The 21419-nt window shown below is 45.3% G+C and overlaps 1 protein-coding gene across 4 annotated transcripts in view; it reads right to left on the bottom strand.

Annotated features, from left to right (window-relative positions):
• Positions 1–21419, bottom strand: part of SDSL (serine dehydratase like) — a 70766-nt gene that overhangs the window by 25850 nt on the left and 23497 nt on the right. Inside the window, exons 1-2 of one of the 4 annotated variants that reach the window (XM_083145735.1) lie at positions 1533–1583; positions 17–93 (exon numbers count right to left, since the gene is read on the bottom strand). The exons of 1 other annotated variant lie outside the window; for it this stretch is intronic. In XM_083145735.1, coding sequence (XP_083001861.1) covers positions 17–28 — 12 coding nt within the window. In that variant the 5' untranslated portion in view covers positions 29–93; positions 1533–1583. Of the gene's footprint in view, positions 1–16; positions 97–1532; positions 1608–21419 lie in introns of those variants that run through there. 2 more of the 4 variants (XM_083145741.1, XM_083145747.1) reach the window with 2 other exon arrangements.

Consider the following 21419-nt stretch of genomic DNA (forward strand, 5'->3'; position numbering starts at 1 on the left):
ATTCATTGCAGCATACCCAATGGTACATGCTCCGGGTACTTTCTGGTGATCCTCCGGTGAATATTGTTGATTAACCGCGTTCATTGCTGTTCCCTACTGGACAATACATACTGATTTTAATCTTCCTTTCCTTTTCTGTAAGGAACATATTTGACTCAAATGGATCTTAAAAATTTGACATTGCAATTCATACCTGTCATATACTGCTCATTACTTAAATGTATGTTTTATATGTCTTTGTACAATGGTGTTTAATAAAGTTTATTTGAAAAAAAATCTCAATATGTATAGTTTGTAGCAGAAAAGTGAAAGGGGGTTGATAAAAAAAACTTTCAAATATATCAAGGTACAGCAGAGAAACATTCATGAAATGGAAAGCATTAGAACACAAGGGCATGCACTGGCACTGGATGGATGGAGGTTCAAGGAAATTCTGAGGAAAATGACTTTACAGAAAGGGTAGTGGACAAGTGGAATAGCCTCCCAACCAGGGGCGGATTTAAGGGGGGGCGAAGAGGGCGATTGCCCCCCTAGGCCAGTGGCGTGGGTGCGGGGGTATTCCCCCCCCCCCCCCCCCCCCCCCGAAGAAAAGTCTAGATCCACCCCTGCTCCCGTCAGAGGTAGTGGAGGTGGAGATATAAGAACATGCATGGGATAGACATAAGGACATCCTTACAAAGAAATAAGGATCAAATAGGGTTATAGGGACACATGTGGTTAAGAAAGGGGCAGACTAGATTTGCCCAATGGTTCTTATCTGCCATCAAAACCACAAAACCATGTGCACTGCGGGTGGGGCAGATATAACATGTGCATATAGAATTAGATTTGGGTGGGATTTTACTTCAAAGTGAGATCTATATTGCAGTGTAAAAATAAAGCAGTCAGGATTTACCCTGCACAGAAACAAAATAAATCAACCAAATCTAATTCTCTCTGCACATTTTACATCTGCCCCCCCCCCCCCCCCCCCCTGCAGTGCACATGGTTTTGTCCATTTGAGAATAAATTTGCCTTTGCGAGTGAACCAGAATAAGGGCCATTGTCCTAGTAAGTACGTTGGATGCCTTGTATGCTATTATTTAGAGCTTCTGTGCTATTGTTACTGTATTAACAGTTCTAATAGAAGATAACTGAAAGAGTATAAACACAATAGTAAACAATGTCATTGTCACACTATATACAGTATGTGCATTTGTACACCCTAGTGCCCTGTGCAATGCAAACTTTGCTCTTGTGACAGTGACCATTCTTCATATGACTAGGACTATCCTGACACATATAGTATGACCCCATTATTATCTATGCTTGAGGTGGGTAATCTCTGACTCAGCAGCCATTGCTGAACTAGTCAGTAGGCACTGCCAATCTCAGGATGCCCACCTCTGTCATATACATTATAACACAGAACTAGAGTTCACATGTGGAAACTGATCTGGATAAGGAACACAGTTGCATCAACATATTAATATCATATAGATTGGAGTACTTAAATAGCTTGAATATAAGGATAATTTAGAATAATACGATACCTCAGAAAGTCACACTCTAACAGTCAGACAAACAGAACAGTTGTAACACAGATCAAGGTTCTAATGGGAGTGTCTGCATACACCCATTACGTGGGACGGTGCTAATAGTTCATGTGAGTATCGTTGTCACATGGCTCTTAGAGTCTACAGCAAACATGTGCATTCAAGTAAAATAGACGGTAGCTCCTTGGTTTTCAGAAATGGAACTAGACACTCTAGATACAATGTAATCTGCTATTTGGTTTCATTCTTTTGTTCCATGTTGTCACTGAATAGAAAAACATATAGTACAAATCTGCAAATTCTGTTAAATATGTAACTTTCTGAGCAATCCGCCCTTAAGGCACATTTTATTTTTCACAGATTTGTAAAGACTGATAATATTGTGGGGTGTGCAGGAACACATGTGGATATGACGTGTCATTATCATTGAGTTATTCAGGTCTGGTGTTGACTTTTGTGCTCATTTGCAGCAGGAGCTTAGCACTTATCTACGTTTCGCAGAGTCAGGAATGGATCATACGATTAGCTGAGCACGCTGACCTGAAAGTGACAGCATTCTTCCTGTGCAATTTGATAAGGATTGTGCACAATACACTCCACATTCCATACAAGTTGCAGTGCTTACAATTATCTTTAATTAATATAGATTTAATATCATTTATCAACATTTTGCAACCATATTAAACAGTACATAGAATATTTCATCATAAGCAATGAGTCCTTCCCAACTGAAGAGTAGGGTCTAAATCAGGCAGTGGCGTAACTATGAAATATCCCTCCCTGCCACAAATCTTGGCAGCGCGGTGGCGGGGAGGCATTTAGAAGGTGAGGGTGCCGGGGGTGCTGCAGGGCTATTTTTACCAGCTGCGTCTGCCCGGGACCTGCAGCCGGCGAATCAGTCTGAGGTCCTGCTCTCCTGGCTTCTGCTGCCATAAAAAATGTGTCACTCAGAAAATGGCTGCCCCCCTAGGCCCCCTAGGATCCTCTAGCATCCTCAAAAACTGTCTGCAGTATGGGGGCAGCCATTTTCTGAGTGACACATTTTTTTTGGCAGCAGAAGCCAGGAGAGCAGGACCGCATACTGATTCGCCGGCGGCAGGTCCTGGGCAGACGCAGCGGGTAAAAATAGCCCTGGAGCACCCCCGGCACCCTCACCTTCTAAGTGCCTCCCCGCCACCGCGGGGGCTGCGGGGCTATAGTTATGCCACTGAAATCAGGGTTGCCTACCTGACCCTCTCCTTCAGGGAGAAAATGCTCTGTTCCTGGACTTTCCTGGTAATGTATGATTGCCATCACCTGTGGGGAGATAGGTAATTGATAAGAAAGGTGTTCCACCACAGGTGTGATCAGGGCCGGACTGGCCATCTGGCTCTTCTGGCAAATGTCAGAAGGGCCGATGGCCTTGTGGGCCGATTTTGTGCAGAAAGTTCGGTACTTGTTTCCTAGCACGGCCACAATCGGTATCGGTCGCGGCTCTTATTTAGTGCACTTTAAGGGCCGCGATCAACCCCGACGGAGGAGATGCTCTTGATTTCAGAAATCGTGGGTATTCTGTACCATGCTTCAATTACCGCGACACGACCGACGCGATAATTGAAGAATTGACCGAAATCGGCTGGATTACCAGCTATCGGTCCCATCGGGAGCACTGAATGGCAGTATTCAATGCCCCCGACGCGATCGACGCGATAATTGAAGAATTCACCGGTATCGGCGGCATTACGAACTATCGGTCCCATCGGGAGCACTGAATGTCAGTATTCAATGCCCCCGACGCGAGCGACGCGATTTTTTTATTGCAAGCAGCCATTTCATGTTTTGACATGGCTGCTTCCAATTGAACCCCACATTTACACCCACATTTACAGTTTGTACCCTATTTTTAACCACACATGAAATAATAAATCACACGACACATGACAATAGATTTAAGAGGTTTTATTTAAAACTTTCTTTTTTTTAAGGTTTTTTTTTTTTTCAGCAATAATTTTGCCATTTTCTTTTTTTTTATCAATAAATACAAGAATCATTCAATAATTTGCCATTTTATTTTTTACAATAAATACAAATATAATAATTTTTTTTTTTTTATACTTTTTCAATTTTTTTTATTTTTTTACAGCAAAAATTTGCCGGTTAACATTTTTTTTTTTTCTCAATAAATACAAATATAATGATTCATTTATTTTTTTTTATTTTTATTTTTTACAGCAAAAAATTGCCGGTTAACAGCTTTTTTTTTTTTTTTTTTTTTTTAACAATACAAATATCATAATTTTTTTTTTGCTTTTTTTTTTTTAACAATAAATACAAATATAATTATTATTTTTTTTTTTTTTACTTTTTTTGTTACAGCAAAAAATTGCCGGGTAACAGCTTTTTTTTTTTTTTTTTTTTTAACAAATCAAATATCATTATTTTTATTTAATTTTTTTTACTTTTTCAAACTTTTTTTTTTTCCAGCAACAATTTGCCGGATAACAATTACGGCGACAACATCAAATTCAGAAGAAGTTGATCGATCAGTACAAAGAGAATAGATGCCTGGCTATCACAACCAGGCAAATTGAAATGAGGCATGGGAAGATAACGGCACACTAGAAAACTGTGCCCACTAATGCAAACAATCACATGAATCCACACCATCCCGAAGCGTGGCGAGCGCAGCGAGCCCCGCGAGGGGCGGCGGTACGCGTCCTCCGACCTTTTCATACCCCCACTATCCACGTCGGCGTGGAGTTGAGAATAAATTAGTGTGGCGAGCGCAGCGAGCCACCGAGCCCGAAGCGTGGCGAGCGCAGCGAGCCCCGCGAGGGGACGCTGATACCTTCACAGATCCCTGCGTACACTCGCGGGCCTCACAGGTGTCCACGCCCGCTCGTGGGCTTCACAGGTATCAGCGTCCGCTCGCCACGCTTCGGGCTCGGTGGCTCGCTGCGCTCGCCACACTAATTTATTCTCAACTCCACGCCGACGTGGATAGTGGGGGTATGAAAAGGTCGGAGGATGCGTACCGCCACCCCTCGCCACACTTCAGGATGGTGTGACATGGCCGCTGTGATGGGACACAAGTTACCCAAAGTCTACTCCAACAGGTCATTCCAAAAAAAATGTGAAAAAAAACCTCCTCGCACTTTAATACTAAAATGATACATCATAATACACATTTAGAACAACAAAATTTAGGAAAATGCAATTTTGCATGGAAAACACTACGCACTCCAATGTTATTCTTTAACACACTACAAAAAAGCGACTAATATTTACCTCAATTGGTAGCAGGACCAAAAAAAAAGGGGCCAAATAATAGCCTTTCAGGCACAATAAATCTCAATCAAACTGAAATAGAATCCGAGAAAAAAAACAAGGCTTTAATCTGAGATACTCATAGCATATGATATAATAAATGCAATCTACACCACATTTGACAACAGAAGTACTGATATATTTGTGTCCCTCCACTATCCACACCATCCCGAAGCGTGGCGAGCGCAGCGAGCCCCGCGAGGGGCGGCGGTACGCGTCCTCCGACCTTTTCATACCCCCACTATCCACGTCGGCGTGGAGTTGAGAATAAATTAGTGTGGCGAGCGCAGCGAGCCACCGAGCCCGAAGCGTGGCGAGCGCAGCGAGCCCCGCGAGGGGACGCTGATACCTTCACAGATCCCTGCGTACCCTCGCGGGCCTCACAGGTGTCCACGCCCGCTCGTGGGCTTCACAGGTATCAGCGTCCCCTCGCGGGGCTCGCCACGCTTCGGGCTCGGTGGCTCGCTGCGCTCGCCACACTAATTTATTCTCAACTCCACGCCGACGTGGACGAGCGCAGCGAGCCCCGCGAGGGGACGCTGATACCTTCACAGATCCCTGCGTACCCTCGCGGGCCTCACAGGTGTCCACGCCCGCTCGTGGGCTTCACAGGTATCAGCGTCCCCTCGCGGGCTTCACAGGTGTCCACATCGCCACGGACACCTGTGAAGCCCGCGAGGGGACGCGTATAACTGTGAAGGTATCCGCGTCCCCTCGCGGGGCTCGCTGCGCTCGCCACGCTTCGGGCCTCGGTGGCTCGCTGCGCTCGCCACACTATTCTATTCTCAACTCCACGCCCACGTGGATAGTGGGGCATGAAAAGGTCGGAGGACGCGTACCGCTGCGCTCGCCACGCTTCGGGTTGACGTTGATCGTGGGGTGGCGTTAACAATTGTGGGGGCCATTTCAGACTTCACAGTGACTATTTGGGCTCTGTGGCCCATTTAACATTGTTTCCTATGTAAAAATCGCGGGCATTGAGGCATTGAACACTAAAATCGGGTCCAATCTCATTTTTAACATTGGTCCCTATGAGAAGTCGCGGCCATCACGGGCATCGCATCGCACCCGATTTTTAGTGCATTCGATGGTCGCGATGGGCGCCGTTCTAGGTAAAGAGTACCAAACATTTTACATGCACATTACTATAAAGTAGACACAGCATACTGCCTGCTGCACCATTTCAATAACAAGCACATGACACCTCAAACAGCTATATTTTACATATGTGTACCAAGAAATCATTACAGTCTATGTCACCCTGCATTACTATCACAAACAGCAGAGTATTCTGCATGTATTATAACACACAGTACATCATTTCCAGGCACATGATACCCTCTGCACATAAACCTGTTTTATCCAGATTTTCATTATTAGCATGACACTAAAGCCATACACTTCATAAACTCCTGCACATAAACACTTTCTAGCTATTTAGATAAACAGTACCCCTTGAACATAAACATTATCCACTCTATACACCCAATGGTAACCCCCTAATCCACAAAAAAATGATATATGAAGCACACATGTATATATATCAGTAACCACAGTAAGCGCCCCCACCCCCCACCCCCCCAAACCCCCTCACCCCCTCCCCCCCAAACCCCCACATCCCCCCCAAGCCTGTATATGTTCCTCACAAACCCCAAGGCCCACCTATGCTCAGTAATCCTCAAATTCAACTTACTTTTTTGTGCAGGGGCAGGGAGCCAGACACAGCTGCTGCGTGTTGGAGATAATTACCATCAAAATGGCTGCTGATGTCCTTCCCCAGAGTGCTTTTGGCGCGTTTCTCCCGGCAGGCAGAAAAATCGCGTCGGTCGGGCGGTGATGTTACGGTCACGCCAATGCATAAGACCGACCGACGCGATATTGCTTTGTAGATGTACGGTGTAGCTCGTAATGCGGGGAGGTACTTGGAAATTGATCGGTCGCGTCGGTCGGAGCCGTTGTAAAATGCTCCCGACGCGACGGACATGTTAAGAACAGTATTAACACTGTATAGTGCTTATACTGATCGATCGCGTCGGTCGGAGCCGTTGTAAAATGGTCCCGACGCGACGGACATGTTAAAATCAGTATTAACACTGTATAGTGCTTATACTGATCGATCGCGTCGGTCGCAGCCGTTGTACAATGCTCCCGACGCGACGGACATGTTAAGAACTGTATGAACACTGTATAGTGCTTATACAATTACATGTCACGTCGGTCGGCAGCATTGAGCTGTTAAGCTCACAGTACATTGCGTCCGACGCGATATGCTTTTAAACATGTCAACATGTGTATCATGTCGACATGTCGACTAAACATGTCAACTTCAAGTTGATCATGTTTAGTATGCTGATAACAGCGGGTCTCTGTGTCCAAACCATGGTGAGGCCCACAAGCCCCAGAAGCCTATGCAAATTATTATGTTAGTAACCCACACACGCTTCTTGGGGCTTGCTGCGCTCACCACGCTTTGGACTCAGTGGTCCACTGCACTCACCGCGCTCCAAAAATTATTTGGATAGTGGTGGTGTGACTCCATAGCATTCATCCATCACAAATCATTCAGCTGAGACAAGAAACACAAGTTTTTTAAAACCATTTTTCAAATTTTACTTTTGAAATGAAAATGGAAAAACTGTATATAAGTCATTGAAAACAAAACATATTACATGAACAGTAATGGGGGAAAAAGGAATGGGGGTAAATATCAAGAGTCCTTGGGTAATAAAGTCAAGGCATATAATATGCGGGCAAAAGGGTTATCATGTCCAAGGCTCTTCCGCCACATGAACTCTTCTAGATAGCTTTGGAGCATATGCCTGGCGGTGCCCCTGTGACGTTTATTCCGCCACTTGCATGCCCCCCACATCCGTTCCACATTTTGGGTGTGAACCCCTGTTGTAGGGTCGACAAAGTTATATCGGTGGTTCACCTGGGCATGCTCATATCCTGCAGCATTCAGCTGGGCCGTACTGTACGCTCTCCAACAATCGGTGTAGACCGTAGACCCAGGCTCCACAAACTGCAGGATAGCTTCCATGAGGGTGTTGGCGTCCCGAGTGGCAACTTTAGTGGCGAAACACTGCCCTGTTTCTCTGCATATGCCACCAAAGACCCATTGCTGAGGCAAAACTCGGCCAACATTTGCCTGCCTTTTCACGAAGAGGGTCTCATCCACCTCAACGATCTTGCCGGGACCTCCAATCCGGCGCTGCGGCTGCGCCATGAGGTCCAGCAGGCAGGCCTCCCTCATGTACTTATTGTACAGGACAGCCGTCTTCTTTGAGAGGGACAAATTCTTCTCGCAGTACTCCACGCTGGTAAATTCCTGTACCCAGGAAAATATATAATGCGGACCAGCGTTAGGAATGGCAAACGACAGCCAGGAAAGAACAGTCCTGCTCTCAGACTCCTCTTCAAACGGCAGTCCCTCACATTACAGCGCCACATGGTCTCCTTCAGATTCAGCCGCATCGGATGACCATTGGCGCACGTAGCCTCTGATGGCAGCAGATGATGGCGCTGCAGAAACGCCACTGCCTCCTCCTCACTTGTAGGCAGTGAGAACATATTCACTTCAGCCATCTCAGAGGTCACGGAAACACCCACAGAGCACTCCACAGCACACCAATCCACAGCTCAGAACTAAGGATCAGCACGGCTCAGGGTCAGGATCACCAGAAATCAATCGCAGAATAATCAGGATCAGCAATAATCCACTGGATCTGTAGCAATCCGCAGCACAAGGCTCAGGATCAGCAGCAAATAGTATTCAAAGCACAGGATCAATCAGGGAGATATCACCAGCAAAGGATCAATCAGCCAAAAAATCACCAGCAACTGAATACACATCTCACTCCTACCGAGACAAACCCACAAAGGCAGTAGGGGAAAATAAAACAGAAGGGGCTGTCAAAGTAAGGGGCCGGACTATCACAATAAATATTGACATTGATGCTGTAACTGAGCAGATTACAGAGGGCAGATTTCATATTGACATAGAAACACACATTACAACACATTAAAACATATGGTACTAGGGAGATTTTATAGGGGGTTGGACTATAAAGATTAATTGGGCCTATTAAAAAGGGCCTAAACAGCGGGAAAATCGTAGGACCAATGGGCCAGATTAACATCGTGTGCATCATGAGCATCGGGGGGTTTTGCTTAAACATGCGACGCGACCGACGCGATTTAAGACAAAGATCGGGAGGAAAGAAGTACATCGGTAGTATATCATGAGCATCGGGGGGTTTTGCTTAAACATGCGACGCGACCGACGCGATTTAAGACAAAGATCGGGAGGAAAGAAGTACATCGGTAGTATCGCGTCGGTCGGGGGTACATAGTTAAAAGGGACCCGACTCAATGAACAAGATGCCGATGTGAATACCGAGGCCAAAAAAATACATCGGGAGTACAAAACTACATCGGGGGTATCTTAAGGGTCGGGATCATCGTAACCTTACAAAAAAGACACCGATGCGACGCGATGCTCAAGACTGACAAGATTCATATCGGTGTGGCCGTGCTAGGAAACAAGTACCGAAAGTTCTTAGAACTTAGAAGTTCTGCAGTAGCAGTGCAGACTCTGAGCCCACTGCCGCGCCGTCCCCCCCCCCGTCATGATGCGGCGCCAACCCCCACCTGCCCCGTCATGATGCGGCACCGTCCTGAGCCCACTGCAGTGGCGGGATGGAAGCTCAATGACCCGCCCCATCACTAAGCGAGAGCTCCTCTGCTTTTCTCCCTGCCTGGCTCTCCCCCTTCCACCCAGCCCGCTGCCCTTCTACTAAAGCCGCTGGTGCACTGAACTGTAGAGAGCAGCCAGTCAGCCACTGGAAAGAGCACACAGCAATCCGGCCCGCACACAGGTAAAACCATCTGTATCAGGATGTGCTCCGCCTGCTATTCTGGGTGGGGTGGTTCTATATATTCGACAAGTGTCAACATAAAAAGTGTCTTTTATATATATATATATATATATATATATATATATATATACACACACACACAAACACACACACATACAAGTCTCCAGAGTGCCACTTCATTCTACAATATATCCAGCTGATTTATCAGTTTAAGAGGGCACCGGAGCAGCTTCACTTGAAATAAGATTTCAGCGAGTGCCAGGCTATATATATCTAAAATAAATAAATATATATATATATAATATATATATATAGTGAAAAAAGAGCCACACTTTATTTATTTGTGTGTGTGTGTGTGTGGGGGGGGGGGGGCATACTACTTTTACTGTTACTGTAAGGATTGTGTCATATTCTGTAAAGGGGCGTTACGGTGTGTGTGTATCATAATGTGTAATGGGCATAATTGATTGTGTCATAGTCTGTCATGGGCATCACGGTCTGTGCCATACTGTGTAATGAGCATTACAGTGTGTGTCATAATATGTAATGGCCGGACTGTGACAAGTGACTGGGACAAGTGTGCGGCAATGTGTAATGGGCATAACGGTGTGTTCCATAATGTGTAATGCCTCCTTTTTGTGATGCCACGCCTCCTTTTCATGAGGTCACGCACCCTTTTTGATGCACGGCTTCGCCGCACAAGGGTCCCGCTTACTTTGGTGGGCCTGTCTGCTCAAAATGCCAGGGCCGATTTCTTGTCCCAGTAATTGATTGATGGGCGCTTGTTTTAATGGAGCACAGTTCTAAAAAGCAAAATTCCCTCATGGAGCGAGTCAGGTAGGTGACCAACTCATCCCTTTAAAAACAGAGCATTGTGTCCCTCTGGAGCAGTGGCGTAACTATCGTCCCGCAGCCCCCGCGGGGGCGGGGAGGCGCTGAGGGTATGTGGGCGCCGGGGGGGGGCTGCGGGACGATAGTTACTCACTGGTTGCCTTCTGCCGCCGGTGGTTTTATTTGCACCGGGTCCCAGCTCTCCCGAGTCCCGGCAGCCGCAGTGCTTCTAATACAAAAAGGTGACACTTGGAAAATGGCTGCCCCCATACCGCAGACAGTCTCCGCTCCGTTTTTTCTTACCGGGGGGGGGGCCTCCTGCATTGTCGGCAGGGGGGCGCAGAAAATCTAGTTACGCCGCTACTCTGGAGAGGGTCACGTTTGGGAGGTATGCAGATGTATGGCATTCTAGCCTACCTAGGGTGACCAACTCATCCCTTTAACCCCTTCCCGACATTTGACGTATATATACGTCATGGCCGGGATGTACTTCCCGACACATGACGTATATATACGTCATGACTTCAAAGTGCCACTGCGTCTAGAGACGCAGTGACAGAGGGACGATGTCTGCTGTCCCTGACAGCAGACATGTCCCTGCATGCCCGGGGGGGGGCGGCGATGTCGCCCCCCCCCCCCCCCCCCGTCGGCGATCGCTGTGATTGGCTGTTCAATGTGAACAGCCAGTCGCAGCGTTTTCCTGTGTTACCGGCGAATCAGACGCTCGGTAACACAGGTGTCAATCACCGCCGGGTGTGAGGGGGCATGAGGGGGTCATCGGTGACGACGACACCTCACCCCACCTGCCCCCAAGGCTGTGATTGGTCCGTCGGACCGACGGACCAATCACAGCCAAGGCGCGCCATTTAAACTAACGGTGACTGCGCTGCAGACGCCATTCCGGTCTGGAATTGCGTGCAGAGCGGTCACCGGCCACTCTGTCCTGCTATACATACCTGAACCTTGCCTGATACTTACCTGATCACCGCTGATCACCACTAGTAGCGTGCTGCCAGCAGCTGAATGCTTCCTGGATCTTGTGACTTCCTGTGTCCTGCTGCTGCAGTGTCATAGAGTCACAGATCGTGAGAGATAGTCAGAGATAGTCAGATATAGTGAGAGAGAGTGATAGAGAGTGATAGAGAGTGCTATATTTTGTGTCTGCTGCACCCCCTTTTGTGCTGATCACTATATCTGAGCTGATCAGCAACTTTTTGGGGGTGCAGAGGTTTTTTTTTTATATATATACCTGTCAGTTGCACCAAAGGTTGTGCTGCCTGTGCAACTGACTGCTGCCCCCCCTGCTTCCCCCCCTTTTGTGCTGATCAGTTTAAATTAATTAAGATCAGCAACTTTTTGGGGGTCCAGGTTTTTTTTTATATATATATATACCTGTCAGTTGCACCAAAGGTTGTGCTGCGTGTGCAACTGACTGCTGCCCCCCCTGCTGCCCCCCCTTTTGTGCTGATCAGTTTAAATTAATTAATCAGCAACTTTTTGGGGGTCCAGGGTTTTTTTTTTTATATATACCCTGTCAGGTTGCACCCACAGTTGTGTGCCTGCTGCCCCTCACTGCATCACTGCATCACAGATCTGCAGTGTTGCATCACTGCATCACAGATCTGCAGTTTTTTTTTTTTTTTGGAGAGTGTAGTGGGGTTTTGTTTTTACACCCACGTTGCTTTTGTGGGTGTCCTGTGGCCGCTGAGCGCTGATCAGTGACGTACAATCACTGAACAGCATTTTTGGCACAGGGTTGATATAATTTTTTTTCTGCAGTTTTTTTAAATTGTTTTTTTTTTTTGGAGAGTGCTGTGGTATATTTTTTTAAATTGTTTTTACACCCACGTTGCTTTTGTGGGTGTCCTGTGGCCGCTGATCAGTGACGTACAATCACTGAACAGCATTTTTGGCACAGGGTTGATATATCAGATTCTTACCTGATAATATGTTTTCCTCTACTCCACCATGGCAGCCATTACATATGGGTTATACCCAAGCAGTTCCACGTTTCAGGGTTGGGCAATTATATTTCAACATAACAATAATTTCACATGATTTTTTTTTTTTTTTACACTCTTAAATCACTGCAGACAATACCTTACGTCCAAACTTTGCGTCTGCTGACGCCATCACGTCTAGCCTATAATATTTAGCAAAGGTGTGCACCGAAGCCCATCCCGCGGCTTTACATAGTTCTAGTATGGATGCTTCACCCTTTTCCGCCCATGAAGCTGCCATTGCTCGGGTAGAATGCGCCTTCAACCCTTTGGGCGGTTCTGCTTCCATCACTTTATAAGCTTCTAGAATACAGCACCGAATCCATCGGGCAATTGTCATTTTTGACGCCTTCTGCCCTTTGTTCTTACCCTCTGTAAGTATGAATAGGTTTTTATCTTTTCTGATTTCTTTCGTTCTTTGTTTATATATCGTCAGGGCCCTGACTACATCAAGTTTGTTCAATCGAACTTCCTTATCATTTTTGGGATTCCCACAGAACGACGGGAGTACAATCTCTTGATTTACATGAAAGTTCGTTACTACTTTGGGTAAGAACTGCGGATTTGTCCGTAATACTATTTTATCTTCAAACTCATTCATAAATGGCTCCTCTGACCACAGCGCCTGTATCTCCGATACTCTTCGGGCCGACGTTATGGCCACAAGGAAAGCCACTTTCCAGGTAAGTATTTTAAGCGAGACTTCTTGTAACGGCTCAAACGGCTCTCTAGTGAGTGCATTGAGAACTAAATTCAAGTCCCATGGTGCTAACGGCTGATGAAACCTTGGCCTTATTTTCTTTGCCGCTTGGAAGAACCTTTGGATATATCTATCCTCTGCTATACTTTTATCCAGCATCGCTGCTAGTGCTGACACCTGCACCTTCAGAGTGCTGACTGCCAGTCTTCTATCCAGGCCTTCTTGTAGGAAGTCTAATATCACTGGAATCTGTTCCGGACTTCTGTTTTTCTCCCTGCACCACGAAGTGTACTTTAACCAAATTTTATAATACACTTTCGATGTATTCTTCTTCCTAGCTTTAAGTAGCGTCTCCACCACCTTACTAGAGAACCCTTTCTTTAGCAGTGTCCTGGTCTCAACAACCACGCCTTCAGATTCCAGGCTGATGGTTGAGGTTGCTGCACTCTGCCCTGTACTAGCAGATCCACCCTCCTTGAGAGTTGTATTGGTCCCTCTATTGTCATCCGAAGTAGTTGGGGAAACCACGGCCTCCTGGGCCAACTTGGTAGGATTGCGATCACCGTCGCCTTCTCCCTTTGCACCTTTCTTAGGAACCTTGGGATTATCGGGAACGGTGGGAATGCATAGAGAAGTTGTTTTGGCCAGGTTGCTGTTAGCGCATCCCACTGCTCGGCCTGTGGGTCCTGGAACCTTGAAAAGTACCTCTCTACTTTCCTGTTTTGCCTTGATGCCATGAGGTCCACAGCTGGGTTGCCCCACTTTTCCGCTAGCATTGCAAAGACTTCTCTGTTCAGTCCCCACTCTCCTGATACACACAGGGTCCTGCTTAGGCCGTCCGCCACTTGGTTGTCCTTGCCTGCCAAGTAAACTGCTTTTAAACTTAGTATTTGTACTTCTGCCCAGGCCAGCAGTCTCTCGGCCTCCTGCATCATGCCTACACTCCGTGTTCCTCCTTGTCTGTTTATGTATGACACCACTACTTGGTTGTCCGACCTGACTACCAGCTCCTTGTTCTTCAGTATTTTCTGAAAGGCTCTGCATGCGCACACTACTGCCCTCATCTCCTTGAGATTTGAGTGCATTTTTTTCTCGTCTGTTGACCAGACCCCTTGGGACGACTGACCCTCGCAGACTGCTCCCCAGCCAGTTCCACTCGCGTCTGTCGTTAACACCACCTGGTCGGGCAGATGAAATAGTCTTCCTGCCTGCAATCTGCTTCTGTCTGACCACCACCTCAGATCTTCTTTCGCCCTTTGTGTTAGTCGAATTCGCTGGGTCAGATCCTTGTTGTTGCCATTCCACTGCGTCAGATAGCACCTCTGCAATTTTCTCGTATGAAACCTTGCCCACTGTAAGGTTTCTAACGCCGAGGCCATCAGTCCTAACACCTTCATACATGCTTCCGCTGTAGTCACTGATTCCCCTAATAAGGGTTTTATTGGCTGAATCAACTTTTCCTGTCTTTCTGGCTCCCCATATGTAATGGCTGCCATGGGGGAGGTAGAGGAAATAATTTTTTTTCTGCAGTTTTTTTAAATTGTTTTTTTTTTGTTTTTACACCCACGTTGCTTTTGTGGGTGTCCTGTTGCCTTTGAGCGCTGTTCAGTGACGGACGTTACTGACCAACATCTGTGCTCAATTTTTGGCGCAGGACCTTTTTTTTTTTTTTTTTTTTAACCCCTTCAATTTTTTTTTTTTTTTTATTGGGATCAAATTCCTGTATAAAGTATTTTTTTTTTTTGCACTACATACACACTACACACTACATACCCCCCGTGTTGAAATAAAGTTTGTACCCCCCCTACACTATACACGTGTTGAAACATTACACTTACAGAAACACAAAAATAAAAATGGCATCCCAAATGTCATCCCAAATGTCATCCCAGTCATCCAGAAGAATGTATTCAGCGGAGGAGGCATATGCCATGCTTGCCTCTGACTCTGACACAGCCAGTGATGCAAGCGGGGAATTTGAAGGATTCGTCTTAAGCTCCTCTTCCTCCTCTGGTGATGAGGTACCCCCTCAAAGACGCCCCCGTAGAGCAGCTGAGACCCCCCCCCCCCCCAAATGATTGATCCCGTATGGACCCCACCACCAGACAATTTTGAGCCCCAGGTTCCTGAGTTTTTGGCCATCCCAGGAATCCAATTTGATTCAACAGGTCTCAGAGAAATTGACTTTTTCAAATTATTTTTCTCTGATGATTTTATAAATTTAATGGTGGACCAAAGTACTTTATATGCCCAGCAGTTTATTGCTCAAAACCCCACGTCATCATTTGCTAGGTGGACCCCTGTAGATGCAGTAGAGATGATGACGTTTTGGGGTCTGGTGTTACATATGGGCATAGTAAAAAAGCCAGAAATTAGGCAATATTGGAGTACAGATGTTCTGTACAGCACCCCACTTTACCGTATGGCCATGACTCGGACTCGTTTTGAGATAATCCTTAAATTTTTACATTACACCGATAATGCACAGTGCCCACCCAGAGATGATCCCACCTTTGACCGGCTATTCAAAGTCAGGCCGGTCATTGATCATTTCAGTGCCAAATTTGCAGAGATGTACATCCCTGAAAAATTTATTTGTATCGACGAGTCCCTTATACATTTTAAAGGAAGGGTTAAATTCCGCCAGTACCTTCCCAGTAAGAGGGCAAGGTATGGCATAAAAATGTATAAACTGTGTGAAAGCACCTCAGGGTACACCCACAGGTTTAGGGTATATGAAGGGAAGGATTCAAGAATTGAACCGCCAGAATGCCCCCCCTCCCTCGTAGGTGTTAGTGGAAAAATTGTCTGGGATTTAGTGCACCCCTTCCTGGATAAAGGTTATCACCTCTATGTGGATAACTTTTACACTAGCATCCCCCTGTTTAAGGCCCTTGGTTCAAGAGGTACAGCAGCTTGCGGTACTGTGCGCAAGAACCAAAGAGGCCTCCCAAAAACGCACATTGCCCAAGTACTGAGAAGGGGTGAAAGCAGGGCACAATCCACCGAAAATATGTTGTTGGTCAAATATAAGGACAAGAGGGATGTCCTTATACTGACAACAATTCATGGAGACAGTACCACCTCCATCCCTGTACGAGGTACCAGTACCCACACCTCAAAACCTAATTGTATCCTAGATTACAATAAGTACATGGGCGGAGTGGATCTTTCAGATCAGGTACTGAAGCCGTACAGTCCCCTGCGGAAAACAAAAATCTGGTACAAGAAGCTGGCCGTGTATATCATCCAGATGGCACTGTATAACGCTTACGTGCTATTCCGTTCTACCAGCCAGAGGGAGACATTTATGCACTTTCAAGAGGAAGTCATAAAGGACCTAATATTTGGGAACCAGCAGGCAGAGGGCCCCAGTACTTCTAGTACTGGCCCCCGTATTGTACCAGGGCAGCATTTTCCTAACGAAATCCCTTCCACTGCAAGAAAGGGCAGGACACAAAAAAGGTGCAAAGTTTGCTATAAAAAGGGAATAAGAAAGGATACTATTTTCCACTGTGAAACTTGCCCCGACAAACCCGGCCTATGTATAAAGGAGTGTTTTAAAATATACCACACATCTATGGATTATTAGGTTCATCATTTCACCGTGCTTCGGGGGTCTTGCTAATGCCACATAGCACCCACCATTCATTCCACCAGAATCTGAGCCGCAAAATCCAAAAATCACTCCTTCCCTTCTGAGTCCTGCCATGCACCCAACTGGTATTTTTTGGTCACATATGAGGCATTGCCATACTCGGGAGAAATTGGGGCACAGATTTTGGGGTGCTTTGTCTCCTTTATTCCTTGTGAAAATGAAAAATTTGGAGCCAAAACTGCATTTTTGTGTAAAAAATGTAATTTTTCATTTGCACAGCCCAGTTGTATCAAAATTGGTGAAACCCCTGGGGGTTTGAAATGTACACTATACCCCTAGATGAATTCCCTGAGGGGTGTAGTTTGCAAAATGGGGTCACTTGTGGGGGGGTTCCACTGTATTGGTGCTTCGGGGGTCTTGCTAATGCGACATAGCACCCACCAACATTCCACCAGAATCTGTGCTGCAAAATCCAAATATCACTCCTTCCCTTCTGAGTCCTGCCATTTTTTGGTCACACATGAGGCATTGTCGTACTCGGGAGAAATTGGGGCACAGATTTTGGGGTGCTTTGTCTCCTTCATTCCTTGTGAAAATGAAAAATTTTGAGCCAGAACTGCATTTTTGTGTAAAAAATGTAATTTTTCATTTGCACAGCCCAGTTGTATCAAAATTGGTGAAACCCCTGGGGGTTTGAAATGTACACTATACCCCTAGATGAATTCCCTGAGGGGTGTAGTTTGCAAAATGGGGTCACTTGTGGGGGGGTTCCACTGTATTGGTGCTTCGGGGGTCTTGCTAATGCGACATAGCACCCACCAACATTCCACCAGAATCTGAGCTGCAAAATCCAAAAATCACTCCTTCCCTTCTGAGTCCTGCCATGCACCCAAATGGTATTTTTTGGTCACATGTGAGGCATTGCCGTACTCGGGAGAAATTGGGGCACAGATTTTGGGGTGCTTTGTCTCCTTCATTCCTTGTGAAAATGAAAAATTTGGAGCCAGAACTGCATTTTTGTGTAAACAATGTAATTTTTCATTTGCACAGCCCAGTTGTATCAAAATTGGTGAAACCCCTGGGGGTTTGAAATGTACACTATACCCCTAGATGAATTCCCTGAGGGGTGTAGTTTGCAAAATGGGGTCACTTGTGGGGGGGTTCCACTGTATTGGTGCTTCGGGGGTCTTGCTAATGCGACATAGCACCCACCAACATTCCACCAGAATCTGAGCTGCAAAATCCAAAAATCACTCCTTCCCTTCTGAGTCCTGCCATGCACCCAAATGGTATTTTTTGGTCACATGTGAGGCATTGCCGTACTCGGGAGAAATTGGGGCACAGATTTTGGGGTGCTTTGTCTCCTTCATTCCTTGTGAAAATGAAAAATTTTGAGCCAGAACTGCATTTTTGTGTAAAAAATTTAATTTTTCATTTTTACTGCCCAGTTGTACCAAAATTGGTGAAACCCCTGGGGGTTTGAAATGTACACTATACCCCTAGATGAATTCCCTGAGGGGTGTAGTTTGCAAAATGGGGTCACTTGTGGGGTGGTTCCACTGTATTGGTGCTTCGGGGGTCTTGCTAATGCGACATAGCACCCACCAACATTCCACCAGAATCTGTGCTGCAAAATCCAAATATCACTCCTTCCCTTCTGAGTCCTGCCATGCACCCAAATGGTATTTTTTGGCCACATGTGAGGCATTGCCGTACTCGGGAGAAATTGGGGCACATATTTTGGGGTGCTTTGTCTCCTTCATTCCTTGTGAAAATGAAAAATTTTGAGCCAGAACTGCATTTTTGTGTAAAAAATTTAATTTTTCATTTTCACAGTCCAGTTGTACCAAAATTGGTGAAACCCCTGGGGGTTTGAAATGTACACTATACCCCTAGATGAATTCCCTGAGGGGTGAAGTTTGCAAAATGGGGTCACTTGTGGGGGGGTTCCACTGTATTGGTGCTTCGGGGGTCTTGCTAATGCGACATAGCACCCACCAACATTCCACCAGAATCTGTGCTGCAAAATCCAAATATCACTCCTTCCCTTCTGAGTCCTGCCATGCACCCAAATGGTATTTTTTGGTCACATGTGAGGCATTGCCGTACTCGGGAGAAATTGGGGCACAGATTTTGGGGTGCTTTGTCTCCTTCATTCCTTGTGAAAATGAAAAATTTTGAGCCAGAACTGCATTTTTGTGTAAAAAATTTAATTTTTCATTTTCACTGCCCAGTTGTACCACAATTGGTGAAACCCCTGGGGGTTTGAAATGTACACTATACCCCTAGATGAATTCCCTGAGGGGTGTAGTTTGCAAAATGGGGTCACTTGTGGGGGGGTTCCTAACTTTTAGCATCTTATGGTGCCTAGAAACCTACATGGTGCCTAAAAAATAATCTCCAAAAAAGGAGGCTCCAAAATCAAGTAGGTGCTCCTTCTATTATGAAGCCTGTGGTTTGGTCAACGTGCACACTAGGGCCACATATAGGATATTTATGAAAACTAAAGAATTGGGGGAATCAATTTTTAGTCACATTTCTCTAGTAAAATCTACTGTGTTCCTTAGAAAAATGTATTAAAATTGCAAATCTGCAAAAAAAATGAAATTTTGAAATTTCACCTTTACTTTGTTTTAATTCCTGTGAAACACCTAAAGGGTTAACAAACTTCCAAAATGCTGTTTTGAATACTGTGAGGGGTGCAGTTTTTGAAATGGCATCATTTATGGGGGTGTCTCACATACAAGTCCCTCAAAGTCACATCAGAACTGAACTGGTCCCTAAAAAAAATCAGTGTTTGAAATTTTTATGAAAATTTGAGAATTTGCTATTCATATTTTAAGCCTCCTAGTGTCCAAAAAAATTAAAAGGATGTTGAAATAATGATGGAAACATAAAGTAGACATATGGTCTATGTTAGTTATTAACTATTTTGAGTGGTATGATTATTTGTCTCACAAGCAGCAAATTTAACATTTTGAAAATTGCTAAATTTTCCATTTTTTTACGACATTTTGGTATTTTTCACAAAAAAACACAGACTGTATCGACCCAAATTTACCACTAACTTGAAGTACAATGTGTCACGAGAAAACAATCTCAAAATCACTGGGATAAGTAAAAGCAAAAAAAAGTTATCCCCACTTAAGTGATACCTGTCAGATTTGAAAAAAAGGGCTCTGTCAGGAAGGCAAAAACAGGCTGCGGCGGGAAGGGGTTAATCTGGGACACATATTAATTACACAGGTTCTGTGGCTGGCTTTCACCTGGTTTTAAACTGCCACACCTCAAGACTCCATTTCACCTGGTTTTAAACTGCCACAGAACCTGTGTAATTAATATGTGTCCGGGATTAAAGGGATGAGTTGGTCACCCTAGGTAGGCTAGAATGCCATACATCTGCATACCTCCCAAACGTGACCCTCTCCAAAGGGACACAATGCTCTGTTTTTGGACTTCCCTCTTAATGTATGATTACCATCGCCTGTTTTAAACAGATAAATGGATAAGAAAAGTGTTTCCACACAGGTAATAGCAATCATACATTACGAGGGAAGTTCAGAAATAGAGCATTGTATCCCTCCTGGAGAGGGTCATGTTGGGAGTTATGCATCTGCCCCATTGCAGTGCAGCATGGTTTTGCCCAGTTGGGTGCTTTTTTTGCTTTACTAACAAAGCTGAATCGAACCCTATATTTTCAAATACATACAGAGACACCCACACACACTTACAAAGTCTACACCAGTGGTTCTCCAGGTCACCCGACAGGTGCATTCATTACTGACTGAAACATTTTAAAAGATCCACAGGTGGACCTAATTATTTAACTTGATTCTTTGAGGAGACCTGGAAAACATGCACTGTGTGGGGTCCTGAGGGCCGAGTTTAAGATTTTGATATGGTACTGGTTGGAATTGAGCCTCGTCCGCAGTGCCAACCACTGTGCCATTACAATATATATTATTAACATTTTTTTATACTGTATGATACAGATATATTAATCTCAGGGTTGCCTACCTGACCTTCTCGTGGAGGGAGAAAATGCACTGTTCCTGGGCTCCCCTGGTAATGTATGATTGCCATCACCTGTGGGGAGCTAGGTAATTGATAAGAAAGGTGTTTCACCACAGGTGATGGCAATCATATATTACCAGGGAAGTCCAGGAACAGACAATTTTCTCTGTGAAGGGGCCTGGTGCCTCACTCCGCTAGCAGTTCATTCAGCACACTTTACCATTCCCAATTGTACAGTCATGGCCAAAAGTTTTGAGAATGACACACGTATTGCTTTTCACAAAGTTTGCTGCTTCAGTGTTTTACGACATTTAGGGGGAAATTTAATAGGATGAGAGATTCAGAAAGAGAGAGATTTGGTAAGAAATATCCAGTTTTTTTAAATCGGCAATCATTTAGCCTTCAAATTAAAACTGGTTTTGCAGTGTAAATGATTGCCGCTATAAAAAAACTGGAGATTCCTTACCAAATCTCTCACTTTCTGAATCTCTCATCCTATTAAATTTTACGCTTATTGTCCGATGTTACTATGGTATACAGAAGTACAACTGCAAGCAT

The sequence above is a fragment of the Crinia signifera genome, chromosome 1, assembly GCF_055691185.1.
Source record: "Crinia signifera chromosome 1, ASM5569118v1, whole genome shotgun sequence".
Lineage (NCBI taxonomy): Eukaryota > Metazoa > Chordata > Amphibia > Anura > Myobatrachidae > Crinia > Crinia signifera.